The sequence below is a fragment of the Capsicum annuum genome, chromosome 6 (genome assembly GCF_002878395.1).
Source record: "Capsicum annuum cultivar UCD-10X-F1 chromosome 6, UCD10Xv1.1, whole genome shotgun sequence".
Taxonomy (NCBI): Eukaryota; Viridiplantae; Streptophyta; class Magnoliopsida; order Solanales; family Solanaceae; genus Capsicum; species Capsicum annuum.
The window spans coordinates 5,068,589-5,085,648 of record NC_061116.1 but is presented as its reverse complement, the minus strand read 5'-3'; the positions used below and the strand labels follow the sequence as shown (position 1 = coordinate 5,085,648).

At 35.1% G+C, this 17,060-nt stretch overlaps 1 protein-coding gene across 1 annotated transcript; it reads left to right on the top strand.

Annotated features, from left to right (window-relative positions):
• Window positions 1-604: 604 nt before the first annotated feature.
• On the top strand, window positions 605-6,406 carry LOC107855521 (putative pentatricopeptide repeat-containing protein At1g12700, mitochondrial). Its single transcript, XM_016700539.2, is given in 3 exon segments — window positions 605-2,518; window positions 2,888-2,944; window positions 3,029-6,406. A coding segment is annotated over 1 exon segment (1,752 nt). The 5' UTR covers window positions 605-623; the 3' UTR covers window positions 2,376-2,518; window positions 2,888-2,944; window positions 3,029-6,406.
• The last annotated feature ends 10,654 nt before the right edge of the window (window positions 6,407-17,060 follow it).

Sequence of the window (17,060 nt, the reverse complement as noted above, 5' to 3'; positions counted from 1 at the left end):
GAACTAAACATTTGGTCCGAGCTTTAGATCACAATCTTGAAAGTAGTGAATTGCAACCTCTAATGCGATTGACAGAAGAAGGCGATTTCTCTGTTAATGGAGAATCTGTTGGTGATTGAATTTTCAAGCAGAAAAAAGTAATAATTGCAAAATACAATTGCAGTTATTATGTCTAACATAAAAGTTAACTATTATTCATTTTTGGAGGGAGAGAAGTCATAGTCCAATTTATATGTCTCATTCCTTATGAACGTTGGATAGATTTTTCCCCTCCCGTTCATCAAGTAACTAATTATCACCTCGCTTTAATCACAACTTTATTCATCGCTCTCTCTCCATTACACTTTTATTCATATCTGCGTATGAACCGTTGCAACGAAGGATAATGGACACTGTCTCTTTAGACGCGATTTTCCAAACCCAACATTTGAAAGTCTCCTTCCATTCACCAGAAAATAGTTTTTTCTAAGTTTTAATTTTAATTTTTAATTAATTTAATGGAAAATGATGCTTTTTTATGATGATGACACGTGTCATTTTTGCTTCTGTTTTTGTATATATAGATAGAAGATTAGGTCACCGAAGTTCAATTTTAGAGATTTCCCTCAGCGTCAATCAAAAAGATGAGGGGATTTTCTCCTTGTAAATACAACAATTATATTCCCTTTCTCTCTTCTTCAATAATTAGATGTTATTCTTCAGTAAAGGGTAAAGTTGGAGTATACATCAATGTTGAGAATGAGGTAAAGTGCTTGGATGATGCTGTTAGTCTCTTCAATCGAATGGTCAGAATGAATCCTCTTCCTTCCGTTACCCTCTTCTGTAAATTATATAAAATTATGATAAATATGAAGCATTACTCTTCTGTTGTTTCTCTTTTCCAAGAAATGCGGAAATTGCGTATCCCAATTAATGATTTCATGTTAAATATACTGATTAACAGTTATTGCTTGATGCATTGTGTTGATTGTGCATTTTCGGTGTTACCCATTTACATGAAGACTGGCATTCCACTGGACGTCGTCACCTTTAACACTCTATTAAGGGGATTATTTGCTCAAAATAAGATCAGAGATGCTGTTGAATTGTTCAAAAAAGTGGTGAGGGAGAATATTTGTGAGCCCAACCAAGTCATGTATGCAACCGTCATGAATGGGCTCAGCAAAAGGGGTCATACTCAAAAGACTATAAGTTTGCTTCGGCTAATGGAACAGGGAAACACTAAGCCCAATATATATAGCTATGCCATTGTTATTGATGCCCTTTGCAAAGATGGAAACTTAGATGGTGCTATCAACCTTTTGAATGAGACGAAACAGAAAGGCATTCCTCAGGACAGAGTCATATATGGTTCATTAATTGATGGTCTGTGTAAGCTAGGTCAGTGGGAGAAGGTTAGGAATTTCTTCTCTGAGATGGTGAATCTTAATATTTATCCAGATGTGTACATCTTCACCATGGTGATTGATGGACTATGCAAAGAACGGAAAGTTGAAGCCGCCGAGGAAGTAATGGAACACATGATCAAAAAAGGTGTAGAGCCTAATATAATCACCTACAACGTGATAATGGATGGATATTGTTTGCGTGGTCAACTGGTTAGAGCAAGGAGAATTTTTGATATAATGATAGATAAGTGCATTGAGCCTGACATCTTTAGCTATAGCATACTAATAAATGGATATTGTAAGAAAAAGAAATTGGCCAAGGCCATGCAATTGCTTGGTGAAATTTCTCAAAGGGGATCAAAACCTAATACTGTTACCTACAATACCATCTTGCACGGTCTGTTTAAAGTTGGAAGAATTGGTGATGCAAAATGAGTTTATGCTGAGATGCTATATGCGGGACCCAAACCTGATATATGCACTCATTCCACTGTGCTCGATGGTTATTTTAGGTACGGACTTGTTGAAGAAGCTATGTCACTCTTTAATAAGTTGGAAAGAAAGCGAGAAAATACAGATATTGCACTTTACACGGTTGTCCTTAATGGATTGTGCAAAAATGGTAAACTGGATGAAGCTCATTCTGTTTTTGAGAAGCTTTCTTTGATCGGATTGACTCCGAATGTGAGAACATACACTACAATGATAACTGGATTTTGTCTACAAGGATTGTTAGATGAAGCTAAAAGTATGCTAAGAAAAATGGAAGACAATGGTTGTCCTCCAAACAATGTAACTTATAGAGTTATTTTGCAAGGATTTCTCAGGTGTAGCAAATTTAGTGAGATGGAGACTTTTATGAAGGAAATGGCTGATAGGGGCTTCTCTTTTGATGCAAGTACAGCTGAACTTTTGGTTAACATTGTACGGGAGAATCCTTCCGTCCTTGACATAATACCAGAGCTTCACTCGAAAAATAAGTACTGAATACTTATTTTGGCTGGTTTATTTGGTTATTATACAATTTTCTTTTGTCCCTGCATGAGAAATGGCATCCAATGCAGTTGCAGAAGTTGAAAAAAATGGCATTTAGAACACCACTTGAGCTTTTTGGGCAGGCTTCAGAGGAGGTACTTCACTTGATACTTTGGTTGTTTGTCTACTCTTATTTATCTTGACATCATGTCAATGCAATCTTAATTTGAGTAATTATATGAGATCCCTTTTTGTGTCTATATTACAAGTGTAGTTTTCCTTTTATGTACTATTATTTTCCATCACTTTGAGATTCAATAACAGCTGCCTGTAACATAGAAAATGTTATGGAAAATCTTTCTATCTCAACCCCTATAGTATGAATATTTGTAACTTTCATGAAATTGAAATAGAACTTGTTCAAATATGATAGGGTATATATATCTGATGTTTATGATTTTTCAGCTGACAATACAGATAAGTTTTGGCCGAAAAGTTTTAAATCTCTATTTTCTGCTGTCTAGTTTTGCAGGATGATTTATTGGACGCCGACATAAATAGTTGGCCATAGTTAGACATATGTAATGTATTACAACCAAATGCTCTTTGTAATTTCTTTGTCCCCTCCTCTCTCTCATTAACTTTCTTGAATCTGATTACATCAGGAAAGTCATAGAGCTGGGAAGATTATCCAAGTGATGGACATTGCGGACTTTATGTCAGAAGAGGTAAATTTGAGGGCTCTTCTCATATGAAAGAAATGTGCAGCATTGAAATGTGCTCCCTGTCAGAAGCTATTCTAGTAGCTAGATCTGTAGTTAGATTGCAAGACATTCTTTGACATTGATGCTCAATGTGTTTTTATGGGTTGCAGAACAAGCTCATCATGATCACACCAGAAACTAAAGTACGAAAGTATTCAATTGATGATAGGTGTTATTTTTTGCCTCATTTGTCAAACATCTAGCCTTCTCAATGAAGATAAGCTTAAATACTTTGCAACATAGTCTATCATGCTCCTGTACATTTTCAGCCTTACACCAAAAATCTGAAAATTATATACATCTATATTTAAATTACAAGTGTTCTCTTTTTCACCTTTCCCTTCCAAATCATAACAACTTTGCTGGTCTTGTGTTCTCGAGCTATTTGATGTCCTATACTTTTCCAGCTCACCAACAGTTCTTTCAGAGTTCCCAACATGGTCCGTCTTAGTTCAACTAATTCCAAAAACATGTACCAAAAAGGAGCTGTAAACTTCGTAACCTTCTTCACAGAGGATATACCTGTTGCAAATTATTATTCCTCTTCTTTATAAGTGAGCAAAAAAGCCAAAAGTATAGGCCTCTTCTAAACTTTAGAGGGATTCACGTGCCATGAATTTTTGTAAAGTTTTTGCCTCATTTGCATATTCCTTTTTAAACCAAAAGTAAAGTAACAAGATATAATATAACTTAATCATGTGCACTGAGTTTTGTTTCTCCTAAAAACAATTCGAAGGAGTTTAACTGTTTACTTTTTTAAATTTTCTTTTATTGTATTTTAGTTAACTGTTTACTTAATCTCTTGTTTTGTTGAACTTAGGATTCTTCTACAATTAGTAGCTACCTTATCTTTTTCTCTTGTGTTTCTAGAGATATTTCCATGCATCTTTGCTCCTAAGGTGTTAGGAGAGCGCTTGTGTAGTCGGGTTAGTAATCCTAGGACTGTGTCCTTGAGTAGGAGCTTCTAGTCCGGAGAGTTGGGGTGAGGTGGGTGTCTTTGGTTTGTGAGTGTATGTTACTACTAGGTGGGTGTCCTTTTCTTGTTTCTTATTACGAATTGCTTGTATTTCTCTTATTTCGTATTTCTCTTATTTCGTATTTCTCTTATATCTATTTCTATTATTTTTTATTCCTTATTTCTGCTATGCCATCCCTCCTGTTTCATGTGTCATTACGACCTTGTGTACTATTCTTTATCTTGAGCCGGGGGTCTTATCGGAAACAACCTCTCTACTTCTTCGGAGGTAGCGGTATGAACTGCGTACATTTTGCCCTCCCCAGACCCCACTTTGTGGGAATACACTGGGTTTGTTGTTGTTGTTGTTGTTGTTGTTGTTATAAGTTGTGTTGAGTCAAACATGTCTTTCTTGCCAGTAGCCATGTGAAACATTCAACCGTGTAAGGGGCTTTGTCTCCAATGCCATATATGATGTTGCCTACTACCTTGGGAGAATACCTTGTATCCTGATTTTATCGGGAAAATGCCGGATTTCTATTCGGTCTTGTCTGTTTCTGCTTTCATCCCTTGGCATCCGTCAATCACTAGCAAAAATTGGCTCATTCCTCCCTTTCACAGTTCACTACACCTTCTGTCCCAGTGTTTTGGATGGTGAAAGGAGACAAGAGGCGACAAGGTCCCGCCTCGCCACGCGGTGAGGCGAGCGGCGAGGCGAGCGCCTTTTGAATGTACGGCGACAATTAATATAAAAAATTAAAATAATATATAAATGATCAAAATTTCAATAACACTAATATATTAGGAAATATTTCAAGTCAAGAATTAAGAATATATAGTAGATAGATACTAAAAGTCGAGAACTTAAATAACTCAAGAATTCAATATCCATAAAACAAGTCTATTCTTCTTCAAGGTTCGCATAATCCTCAATTCCGACATGCAGTTCATTATATTGTCCCTCATCTTCTTCCTCTTCGGATTCTTCATTAAATAGGGCCCGAGTCTGACTTGAACTTGTTGCTTTTCCCTTGGCAAGTGACCTTGACCTTGACTTTCTCCTAAGACCATAGACAATATCATCATCAGCCCCAGCTGCCATAGCAACAGTACCCCAGTTAAGATCACTTTCCTCAAACACTAGTTCATCTTCTTGATCTTCGGGGCCAACAAGTAACCATTCATTCGCATCTTCAGTATTTTCTAACATAGTAGGATCGATGGTATCGCGAATATCATAGCGACATGCCAATGTTCTATTGTACTTAACGTACACTAGTCCACTGGTTGTAAACTTATAACAGTAACACTGACTGTAACAGTGCAAAACACTGCTGGCCGCCGGAAAATATAAGAAAAAGAAGATAAAAAGAGGAATAAATAAAAATAACAGTACCAAAAGACATATCCAGTTGTTGGCTTAAGAAGAAGAAGAAAAAAGATGAAAAAAAAAAAGGAAATCAGTGCTTACCGGAGTTTCGGAAGTCGCCGGTCGCCGGAATTACAGTTGTGCGATGAATGATAGCAGCCACAGTGAATAACTTGTAAGTTCGTAGTGTTAAAATGTGTAGATACACCCTAAAATTATCTTATATACCCAAAACCCTAATTTTTTTTAAAAAAAATTAAAAGGCGTCGCCTTTCTCGCCAAGTCGCCTCGCCTCGCCACATCGCCATTATCGCCAAGGCGTCGCCTTTTCATTTTCGCCTTGCCATGGACTGCTGTGGCGACATAGGGTCGGCTCGGCTCGCCTCTCGTCATTGGCGACGTGGCGTTCACCATTTACAACACTGTTCTGTCCAAAGGTGTGCTCTTGTTACGGAATTCTATTATTGAAAACACTGTTGAGCTACAATAACTAGAATTTTGGAAGTTAGTTGGGATTGGCGCTTAGTGGCAATCCCAAGGCTGCTAGATTTTTGTTTTCCATGAAATTTCTTCAGATTCCGTTGTTCATCAATTTCGATAGTTAAATCTGCCTTCTGAACTATGTGTGGTTGAAAAGAGTGTTTTCTGATGCATTAACTTGTATTTTTCAGCCTATCAATTTTCCTATGAATAATATCATTTTGCTGTCTGAGATGAAGTCAGTTTCCCTGTCGCCTAAATTTGTTCCACCATTTTCCTACCTTGTTCACAAAGCCTTCATGTTCCAATCACATGGTTTCAAATTTGAAATATGATGTTGTTCCTACCTTGTTCACACTGTTAACTTTAGAGGATTACGAGGTATTCATGATCATATTGAGGAAGATGAGAGTTCAGAGACAGCCCACCGTGAAGAAAGAAGCTCAAGAAGATAATCCGGCATATCGCATGTGTATACAAAGGAAAAGAAAAAAGACTGTTGGGTTAGAGTGCACACGATATTATAAGGAATATTAGTAATTCATGTAATAAAAAAGTGGAAATTATCCTAAATAAACTTGTTAGATTGTTTATTACAAATTATAGCAACACTTTTCAATAACAAGTTACAACTTTTAGGAAAAAGTTTTTTTTTTAAAATATTAGAAAATCATTTTTTCATATTTAATATTCATATTTTATCCTTATTTATAGCCTTTAATAGTTATCACTCTTCATTAAATCTTTTGATAATTATTGCAAATTTTATAGATAGTTGGTATCAATAATTTTTTTTATTGTATTAAGTTACAAAATATGTTCACAATTCAAGGAGTCAAACATGGTAAATATAATTTTTATTGTTCTGGCACTTGCTTTGCTTACTTGCGGACCGTAGGTGCTACTTGCGGTCCACATGTTGACTTAGTAAGTGACAGGAGTCATCTTTTCAGCTCTTCTTTAATTTCGTAACATGCTTCGATCACGAACAAATCTAAAAGTGTCCTGAACATTCATAATAGCTCCAAAAAGTAGTCAAAAATAATTTTTCCCCATTTTTTTCACGAACTTAGCATTAAAAACATGATTTCCTACAAAACATACCCAAAATGCATCGTATCTAACAAAACAACCCTAGAAACTTGCATATTTTCTTCGTTTTAAGCGTTAAAAGTGCTATATTTCTATAGCACATCAATGTCTCCACTATAGAAACTATAGACATATGTCTTGGTAACAACCAGTCAGAAATCGTAACTAAAATCATAGCTAGCAGGCTCAAGCCCCACGTAGACAAGATTATTAGTCAAAGTCAAGCTACCCTTCCTTCTAGGAGGAGGACTTCTAATAATGCAATCATTGTCTAGGAAGTCGTTTCCCATTTCGGGAAAATAAAGGGCAAAAAGGAAAGTATGGTCTTGAAGACCTGGAAAAGGCCATTGATAGGATCGAGTTGTCTTTCATTAGACAATTCTTCTTAAAAGTTCCTACCAAGCTGAGTTCTCTCATTTTGTCATGTATCTCCACTTCCTCCATAGTTACTTGGTTAATGAAAGGAGAACTGATTTCTTTCACCCCAAGAGAGAAATCAGACAAGGAGATCCCAATCTCCCATATATCTTCATCATGTGCATAGAGCTCCTTTTAAGGAGAATTGACTATGAGGTAGATCTTTTACACTGGAACCTATTACCATCAGCAAGAAAGGCCCACCCCTTTTCCACATTCTTTGCTGATGACTTGGCTTTTTTTACTAGAGTTAATGCAAGAAACTGTATCACTATGAAGGGTACTCTTAACAATTTTAGCTTTTTCTCCAGACATAAAATCAATCTCCAAAAATTCAAAGTGATCTTCTACAAAAATTATATTACAAAGGAAAAAGATAAGTTGGCAATATCCTAAATATCTAAGTTAGGAGATGACTTTAGGAAGTACTTGGGATTTCTCATTTTCCATAACAAGCCCTGCAGTATGGACTTTCAATTCATTATAGACAATCTCAATACCAAACTCTCTAGCTGGATAATTAACTTTCTGAACATGGCTGGAAGAACTATCCTTGCCAAATCCTCTATTAGTAGCATTCCCACCCATATCATGCAATACATCTCTATCACCAATAATATTCTCAAACTTATTGATAAAACCCAAAGAAACTATATCTAGGGATCTACTGTTGAAAAAAGGAGAAGGACTTCGTATTCAAAAAGCCCCACCCAAAATGAGACCATGCTCACAAGTCTTGCTTGGAGATACTACCAGTATCCCAACAAACTTTGTGATAGAGTTCGAGAAAATGTCACTAGACACTCCTCTTCCAACACTTGGAGAAACATCTATTAGGGTTGAAAAACCCATGCCCAGGCCCCTTAAGGGATTATCCATAATGAATGGGGAGAAAATTAACTTCTAGCTGGACAAGTGGGTTCCCAACCAAGCTCCCCTAAGGAGCCTTATTTAAGGTCCTGTGGACCCTAGCCAACTAAATCTCAAACTTGCTTCCATCTGAAATAACAATGAATGAAACTTAATTGGTCTTCCACTCTAAATCCCCTAGGAAATTATTCGTGATTTCACATGCTCTTTATACTCTTGACACCAAAATCAGTGTTGACCACCTCATTTGGAGACTCACTAGTAATGAGCTTTTTTCTAGCAGTAGTGCTTACTCCTTTATTAAAAACATAGACAAAAAGAATCCTAGTGAGGACACCAATCACTTCCAATGGGTTTGGAAAGCCAGCTACCCCTCCCCCTCCCTCAAGATTAAAAACTTCATGTGGCTAGCTCAACATAACAGACTTCCCACCAACCTAACGCTCTCAAAGATAAGCATTAATACCCTCCTTAGCTGCTGTAGCTGTACGCACCCCTCAGAGGATATTCTCCATATCTTCTTCTAATGCCTATATGCCATAGATATCTGGAACCCCATCCTTAGAAACTTACCATGACAAAGGAATGGATATCACCAGTTTCTATCCCTCAGCAAAGGAACATAACTTAGAAATGTTTACATAGCCAAAACTTTGATAAGCTCATTGTTTAGCATGATATTCTCCCTCTTGTCATTTGGGTAATCTGGAAGAACAGGAATAGCAGCACTTTCAACAACAAGAAAGAAAAACCCAACTTTAACCTCACTTATGCTGAGGCAGTGAATTATACCAACTGGTTAAAAATAGACTCCAAAACTCCCAAATGTGGACCATTTACATCAAATGGAATCCTCCTTGAATAACATATTTCATGCTTAACTCGGATGGGTATTGTCTAGGAAACCCTGAAAAAAAAAAAAAAGGGATTGGAGGGGTCATTAGAGAGGGTAGTGGTGGTTGGATTATGAGATATGCAAAAAGCTTTCCCTCGACTACTAACAATCATATGGAGCTTCTGGCCATAATTGAGGGTCTGAAATTAGCTGAAATTAAGCAACTCACTCTTTTGGAAATTATCATCGACTCTAAAGAGGTAATTGCTATGCTCAAATAGGGTAACTTACATTATAATGTTCTTTTTGATGATTGCAGGTCAAAGCTAAGAAGCCCCACAATAGCACACTGCTATAGAGAGCAGAATGACATGACAGATTTGATGGCTAAGTTTGGAGCATACACAATGGATATTCTGGAAATAACTTTTTTTTGAAGTCCCAACAATGTGTGTCCGGACTGTTATATGGTAGACATAGCGAAACTTATTTTAAAAGACAAATTAAATGTTGTAATGAAACAATTGATGGGGGGAACCCAATTATTTTTGTTTTGAATCCAGAATCCAGACCGAGTATAGTCAAGAATGCTTGTAATAAACACTCTTTATTTTCAATGCATATCCTTCTTAATAAATAAATTAAAAAAAAAAAGAATATGATAAGTTTGAGTGCTTTTCATATGGTGCAAAACTATGTAAGTTGATGAGGTCATTGTTCATAAAGTACATGCAGCTTTTTTTTTTTTTTGATTTTTTTTGCAATGATGTACCTTTGCTTGAACTTTCTTTTTGTTTTGAAGCTTAGTTATCGCTTTCACTATTTTGCTCACTTTATTTTAAAATATGTGATTTTTTTTTATCTTTTCATTTTATTCAATATAAATGATGTTTTACGTAATTAAGAAGAATTTAGCTCTTGAAATTCCATCATTGTTACATAAATTCAAACATGTTGTAATATATAATTATTTAAAAAATATGTAAAAAAATATAAATCATAATAATTAACAACTTAAATATTTGAAAACTATATAAATTTTTTTTGTTGAGTGTCCAAATTTTATCTGTCCTACAAAAATTGTGATGGAAGGAGTAACATTATTTAAAAATAATGTAAAAGTACAATAAATCACAATAATTAATAACTTAAATATCTAAAGACTATCTATAAAATTTTTGATTGAGTATTCAAGTCAATTTTCATTTGGGTTGCATAAATTGGACAAAGAAAGTACTATATATTGGGTCCGATCAGGCACAAGTTACTGTATCTAATACTCTCTCTGTCCCATTTTATGGTTCACCATTTCTTTTTTTGTCCGTTCCAAAAGAATGTCTTTATTTGGCGACTATTTAACGGCACAATTTCACTATTACTCTTACTGGTCCCACTTAATTAAAGATAATGGTACTATGTTTTTAATAAAGAACAATTTAGTAAATATCACCAAATTTTTTTTTATTTCTTAAATTTATGTTCGATCAAAATATGTCACATAAAATGAGATGGGGAGTAGTTATTAAAATTACTCTGCCAAAAGTAAAATGAAATAAAATTAACACTTTGTTTGGATGGTTTGCCATGATATGATAATGTACGGTACTATATTGTATGATATTATACTGTACAATATAGTATAATATAATGTTTGAATGGACTGTATCATTCACTGCTGTTTAGTAACAACTTTATTGTTTGGTCTGACAACATAGTAATGTATCATTATTGGTAAGATTACTAAAATGCTCTTAATTATTATAAATGTTAAATTTATCAATAATTGTTAACAAAATAATTTTCTTCCTACTAATTTGTCATAAATAATGCCATACAGATATATTAATTTGTTAAATTCATGTAAATTCTAACAAAGTCAATAAAAGAGAAGATCAAAATAAATATAACCGGATTCATTTTTATAGGAACACATTTTATTTCTTTATGGTATTATGAGATATGACACCAACGACAAGTACAGAATTTAAATGTATCTTTGGTGTATGTTACGACTGAGTGCGGTATGAAATTCAAAAAAATATTTTCTAGAAAAATACGTTATTTTTTACTTATTTTCTTGTATTTGTAACACAAGTAGAAACATATTTTCTAAAAATATTTGAATATATTTAACACAAAATAATGAAAATGAATATGATGAAGGGGGGCGAGGTAAGAAAAAAAAATTGAGTTTTTTTAAATATTTGGTGGTAGTGGAGTAGGGGGTTGGGGTCGGGGTAAGGGTAAGGGTAAGGGTGGGGTACAAATTTTTTTTTTTTTTTTTTAAAATTAAACTATTGAATGGTTATTTGCAATCTAAACTTTTTATCGAAGGGTTAGGATGAACACTCTTGGGGCTTTGGGCTATAAGTGACAAAAAAGTTTTAAAATGAGGTGTAGGTGACACAAGTCTTAATAATTGGGTAGAGGTGACAATTACTTTATTATGGATTAAGAAATTTTGAGAATAACCCACAAGTTTTTAAATTTATACATTGATCCAAATGTTTACCTAATAAAATGAGAAACGGAGGGAAAAAAGACATCTTTCTCTCTCTTCTCATCCATTGTTGTTTTCTCTCTCTTAGCGATTTTTGTTGTTCATTGTTGCTGCTTCTTTATTCATCATCTTCTACTTCATTATCATTATCTTCTACTTCATTATCATCTTCATCTTCTTCTTGTTGACCATTGTCGTTGTTGTTGTTGTTATCGCTACTGTTGCTATTTGACCAATTTATTTAGGTCAAATCTTGTTTCGTACATCACTTTCCACTTTGGCATTACTTCATAGGAGACTTTGGTAAGTCAAATTATGATTTTTCGTTGAATTTTTCATCAAGGTAACTGCTATTGTGATGTTTTTCCAACAATGGATTGAACCCAATCATGAATCCAACATAAGATCCATCTGCTTAAACAGATAAATCATCTGTTGCGATAGATGAGACATCTGTTTCAATGAAAGACTGATATGTTGGATTCATGTTTATGGTTCTATAGGACATAACATGAATCGAACAGATGGGTCACCTGTTGCAACAGATAATTTATCTATTTAAACAGATTAGTTATCTGGTGCAACATAATAAATATCTGTTGCAACCGATTATTAACCTGTTGCAACAGAACCTAAACTAATTCCAACAGATGTGTTGTCTATTACTAGGGTAAATATCTGCTGCAACAAATTATTAACCTATTGCAACAGAACCCGAACTCGATTCTAACAAACAGAAAATATCTGTTGCAATATATTAGTAACCTGTTGCGATAGAACCTGAGTTCGATTCCAACAGATCGTAGTTTGTTGCAACAGGTAAGTCATCTATCGCAATGGGTTAATTATCTGTTGGAACATGTCACTCATCTGTTGGAATCAGCTTTAAAGGTGCCTCAGTACTGTAATATTAATCCTAACAGATATATAGTCTGTTGCAACATATGATTCACCTGTTACAATAGATGACTAGTCTGTTGAAATCAGCTTCAAGAGCGTAACATGAATCCCAACAAGTAAGTAATTTATTGCGACTGATTACACATCTATTGGGATTTATTTATGGCACTATGAAATCACTATTAACTTTTTTTAACAAATGACTTTATTTAGGTACCACTAATAGAGGGATCAATACAATAGGGGTGGATTGTTATAGTTAATGGATCGAGAAGAGCAATCGATATGTATGGCGTTGGAACGAGGGTGAAGTACTAGAGACGATAGCTATGACAGTCCAAAGTGATGTTTTATATGATGATTTTGTAAACTTAATCATCAGTTATTATGGACTGAATTGTCAATCAAAAGAACTTGTCATCAGCTACATGCACAACTCCTTTGAAAATCAGAGGGTACTGCCTTTCAAGATAATCGATCAGGTTCAGTTGCGTTCTTATCTTAGTGATTCATCCAGGATAGTGTTAAGGGTGTATGTGGTTGAAAAGACGAGAGAGAATGAGAACCAAAATTTAGAAGAATAACAACAACAAGACATCTTTGATGATAGTTTAGATGATCCAGAAATGAATAGTCCAGACGATGATCAAACACCTACGCCCGCTGATACGACCAATAAGATGTGTAATTCTTCTCAATCAACACAGTCTGGAAATCTTCAAGACTATGGGGCTGACTTTTTTTATTGAAATGTCATTCAAGGACACGAATAAACTATCTAACACTTTGTTTATTTCTTGCTTGAAAAAAGATTTTAGAATAAAGAAAGTGATTAATTCAAGCAGTGTCTTTTGCTTCAAATGTGCTAATTCAAACTGCAAGTGGTGGTTGAGAGAGGTGAAGTATGCAAGTTTGAAATATTCGTCATTCATAAACATGAAAAGCATCACACATGTGGTTCGAAGCACATCTTGGACCAAAATACTCATACCACGTCAAAGGTCCTCGGTGAATATTTCAGGAGTAGTTTCCCCGATGGCAAAGACCCTTTAACAAGGGTTATGGCCAATCAACCCCTTACGGAATTGGGTGTCCTGGTCAGTTATTGGAAGATATATATAGCCATGGGAGTCGTCAAGGACTTGGTTAGGGTGACACTCGAGCATGGGTATATATTCCTGGATGCCTACCGTTACATGATTGAGTCCACAAATCTCGAAAGTAAGACGACATTGCATCTTGATGAAAATGGAAGGTTCAAGTACTTTTTTGTATCCTATGGTGCTTGGATTCAAGGTTTTCGATATTTGAAAAAAGGCATAGCCATCGACGGTACCTTCTTGAGGAGCAAGTATAATGGAGTTCTACTAGCGGCGGTGGTGCAGGATGCAGCGAATCACATCTTTCCTGTCGCTTTTTGTGTAGCGGACAAGGAATGTGATTCCTCTTATGGATTTTTTTTGAACAACTGTGAAGCTGCCTTGAAGATACCGAAGAGTTGTGTTTTGTATCGGATAGGCATCCAAGTATTCCAAAGATGGGTTCACATTTTTTACCTTCAGCTTACTTTAGTTATTGCATCAGACATCTTGGAGAGAACATTCGGACAAACAATCACAACGAAAGGGTCGTGACTTTTTTTTATAGACTAGCTAAATCATATAGTAGAGAGGAGTTTTTAGACCATTTCAATTAAATAACGGATGTGAATCCCAAGGTAACAGAATTTCTCGTACGTGTCGATTTCAAGAGATTGACCTGGGCATTCTTTCTGGCATATAGGTACATAAATTTTAATGCCTTCTTTGAGTTACAAGTTTAGTATGATGTCGTACTAAGTGATTCTTCTGTATAGGTACAATATTATGACATCAAACATAGCTGAATCGGTGAATTCATTGTTTGAAGATAAAAGAGAATTTCCCATCAAGGCTATGTTTGAAAAAATAAGCCAGAAGTATGGTGAATTTTTTAACGAAAGGTGTGAGCAGTTCAAGTGCCCCAAAACAAGAACCCGATTTTTTCTCGAAATCAAAAAATAATATCAACGATCGTCAGTTTGGGGAATAGATTATTACCTCATAAAATAGAAGATTACAATTTAGTATCACCGGTCATGGTGATGTTGCCATGATCAATCTTCAAACAAGATCTTGTAGGTGCAGAGTTTTGACTTGGACAAAATACCCTGTCCACATGCTATGACAGCGCTTCAAGCTCAATACGGTCATAAATATGAAACTGAAGTTTACAAGCACTCCTCTCAATATTATTTGATGAAAAAATATGAAATGGCATATAGTGGGCATATTACTTTGGTGCCTCCCGAAGAATCTTGGGTTGTTCCTGCAGAGCTTATGGGGAGATTAATACCTCTTCCATATATTGACCCAAGCACAATCAAATCGAAAAGAAAGCCATATAAGAGGAGGCGTGGAGTCGAAGAATCATTTTCATCAAGAAGAAACAAGTGCTCCATATGTAAGTGCACTGGCCACAAAAGAACTACATGCCCAGATTGTAATCCACCATGATCATTGTAATTGTAGGAACTTGTATAGTTGTTTGTTGTGGACCTTTATATATTTAAATCATTATTGTGAACATAATGTTATCATTTATTATATATAAAATATCTTTTTAATAACTTGTATATCAATAAAAAGAGGCAAAACATGAACTAAACAATACAATAGACCATAAGTATTTTCAACAGATTACCCATCCGTGACAACAGATAGACATTAGCTGGAAGAACCCAACATAATTAATTTCATAAAAATGGAAAGTTTTCCTCCAATAGATAATAAATTTGTCGCAACAAATGGATAATCTGTTGACAGAAACCCAACAGATGATCAATCTGTCCCAACACATTGTCCATTTGTTGAAAGAACTCAAAAGCCAAAATTGCTAGTGCTACTGGATTCAAAATTGCTATTGCTACTGGATTTAAAATTGATCCTTACCTCTAACCATTGATACGTTAATATGTAAAATATTTAGAAGAAGAAATAGACAGAATGAAAATTGTATAAGAATTAAAAAGCCAAAATCGACTAAAAATAAATTTTTCATTAAACGAAAAATAAAATACATTAGGTATAGATCCGATATAGAAAAATTAAAATACATACGCTAAAAGAAAAAACACATTCTAATTATTGTTTTATCATTATCATTAATGACAGCTGGCCAATAAACTCGCAGCAGTAGGGCCCTCATCAGCCTCTGTATCTCTCTAAACATCGTTGCTATCACAGCGATCAACTCCCTCTGCAGTTCATTAACTCGCCTCTAAATTTCCGCGCTGTGTCATGCAGAATATCGTCGTTCAAACTGGTGGCATTTTTTTCTGTGAAAAGTCACTGCTTTTTCGTTTACATTAATACTTCTCTTCTTTTCAAAACGGTTTTGAGAAGACTTTATAACAACTGTTATTATTGAGCTGTTGTAACAAATCATTCATCTTCCACAACATATTTACCATCTGTTGCAACATATAGATTATATGTTGTGATAGATGGACCATATGTTGGGGATGTTTTGATTTCTTCTAACAGGTGATTCATTAGTTGCAACAGATGGAGAATTTGATTCATTAGTTGTTTTGACTATGTTAGATAAAAAGTCATGACTCTTCACCTCTTTTTTAATAGTCATCATATGCGTGCAGATGAATTAAAAATGTCTGGTCTGTTACAATAGATTAACAATCTGTTGCAACTTAGATATTTTGATTTTTTTCAACAGCTGATTCATCAGTTTCAATAGATAGAGTTTTTGATTCATTAGTTATTTTGAATGTGTTAAAAAATTCACGACTCTTCAGGCCTCTTTTTTTTTTAATTGTTATCTCATACGTGCAAATGAATACACAATACTATAATGTCTTTGATGGGTAGGAAGAATAAGGTGAGTGCACTAGATACACTTTCATGAGTGGGAGTTGTATATTATTGATCAGTCTACTGCGATGGACACACATAAAGTGCAATAATTTTGTGAATGTAGTTTTTTACTGATTAGACACTGATCCTTCAAACAAGATCCTGCATTTTACAGTTTAGTTTGATAGGTGCAAACTAATAAGGACGAAGGGTTCTAAGATCGTGGCCTCAATAGACTTCTTGAAAGGCCTCCGAAGCCTCACACTGCAGCAAACAACAATGGAACCAATAGAAAGACCCCTATTCCAAATTTATATGGATGGATTGCTGGAGGAGACTTTTATATAGCAGAAGGTGCTCGGGAGAATAACTGTACGGGGAGGGGGAAGTGGAGAAGGCCATATATAATCTCAGACCTTGTTTAAGAGGAAACACAGGGAGCAAGCAAGGAAATTCTAGTGAATCTGGCTAATGAAATTGCCATGAGAAACAGAAAAACTAGATGAGCTTCAAATGTGGAAGTGTATCCAAAAATAAAAATCCATCAGTCATTGAAAAAAAAGAAGAATAGTCAATAGGACTGGAGCTGGACACTTTGCTCGAGGATGCAACTAGCGAGCGTGGC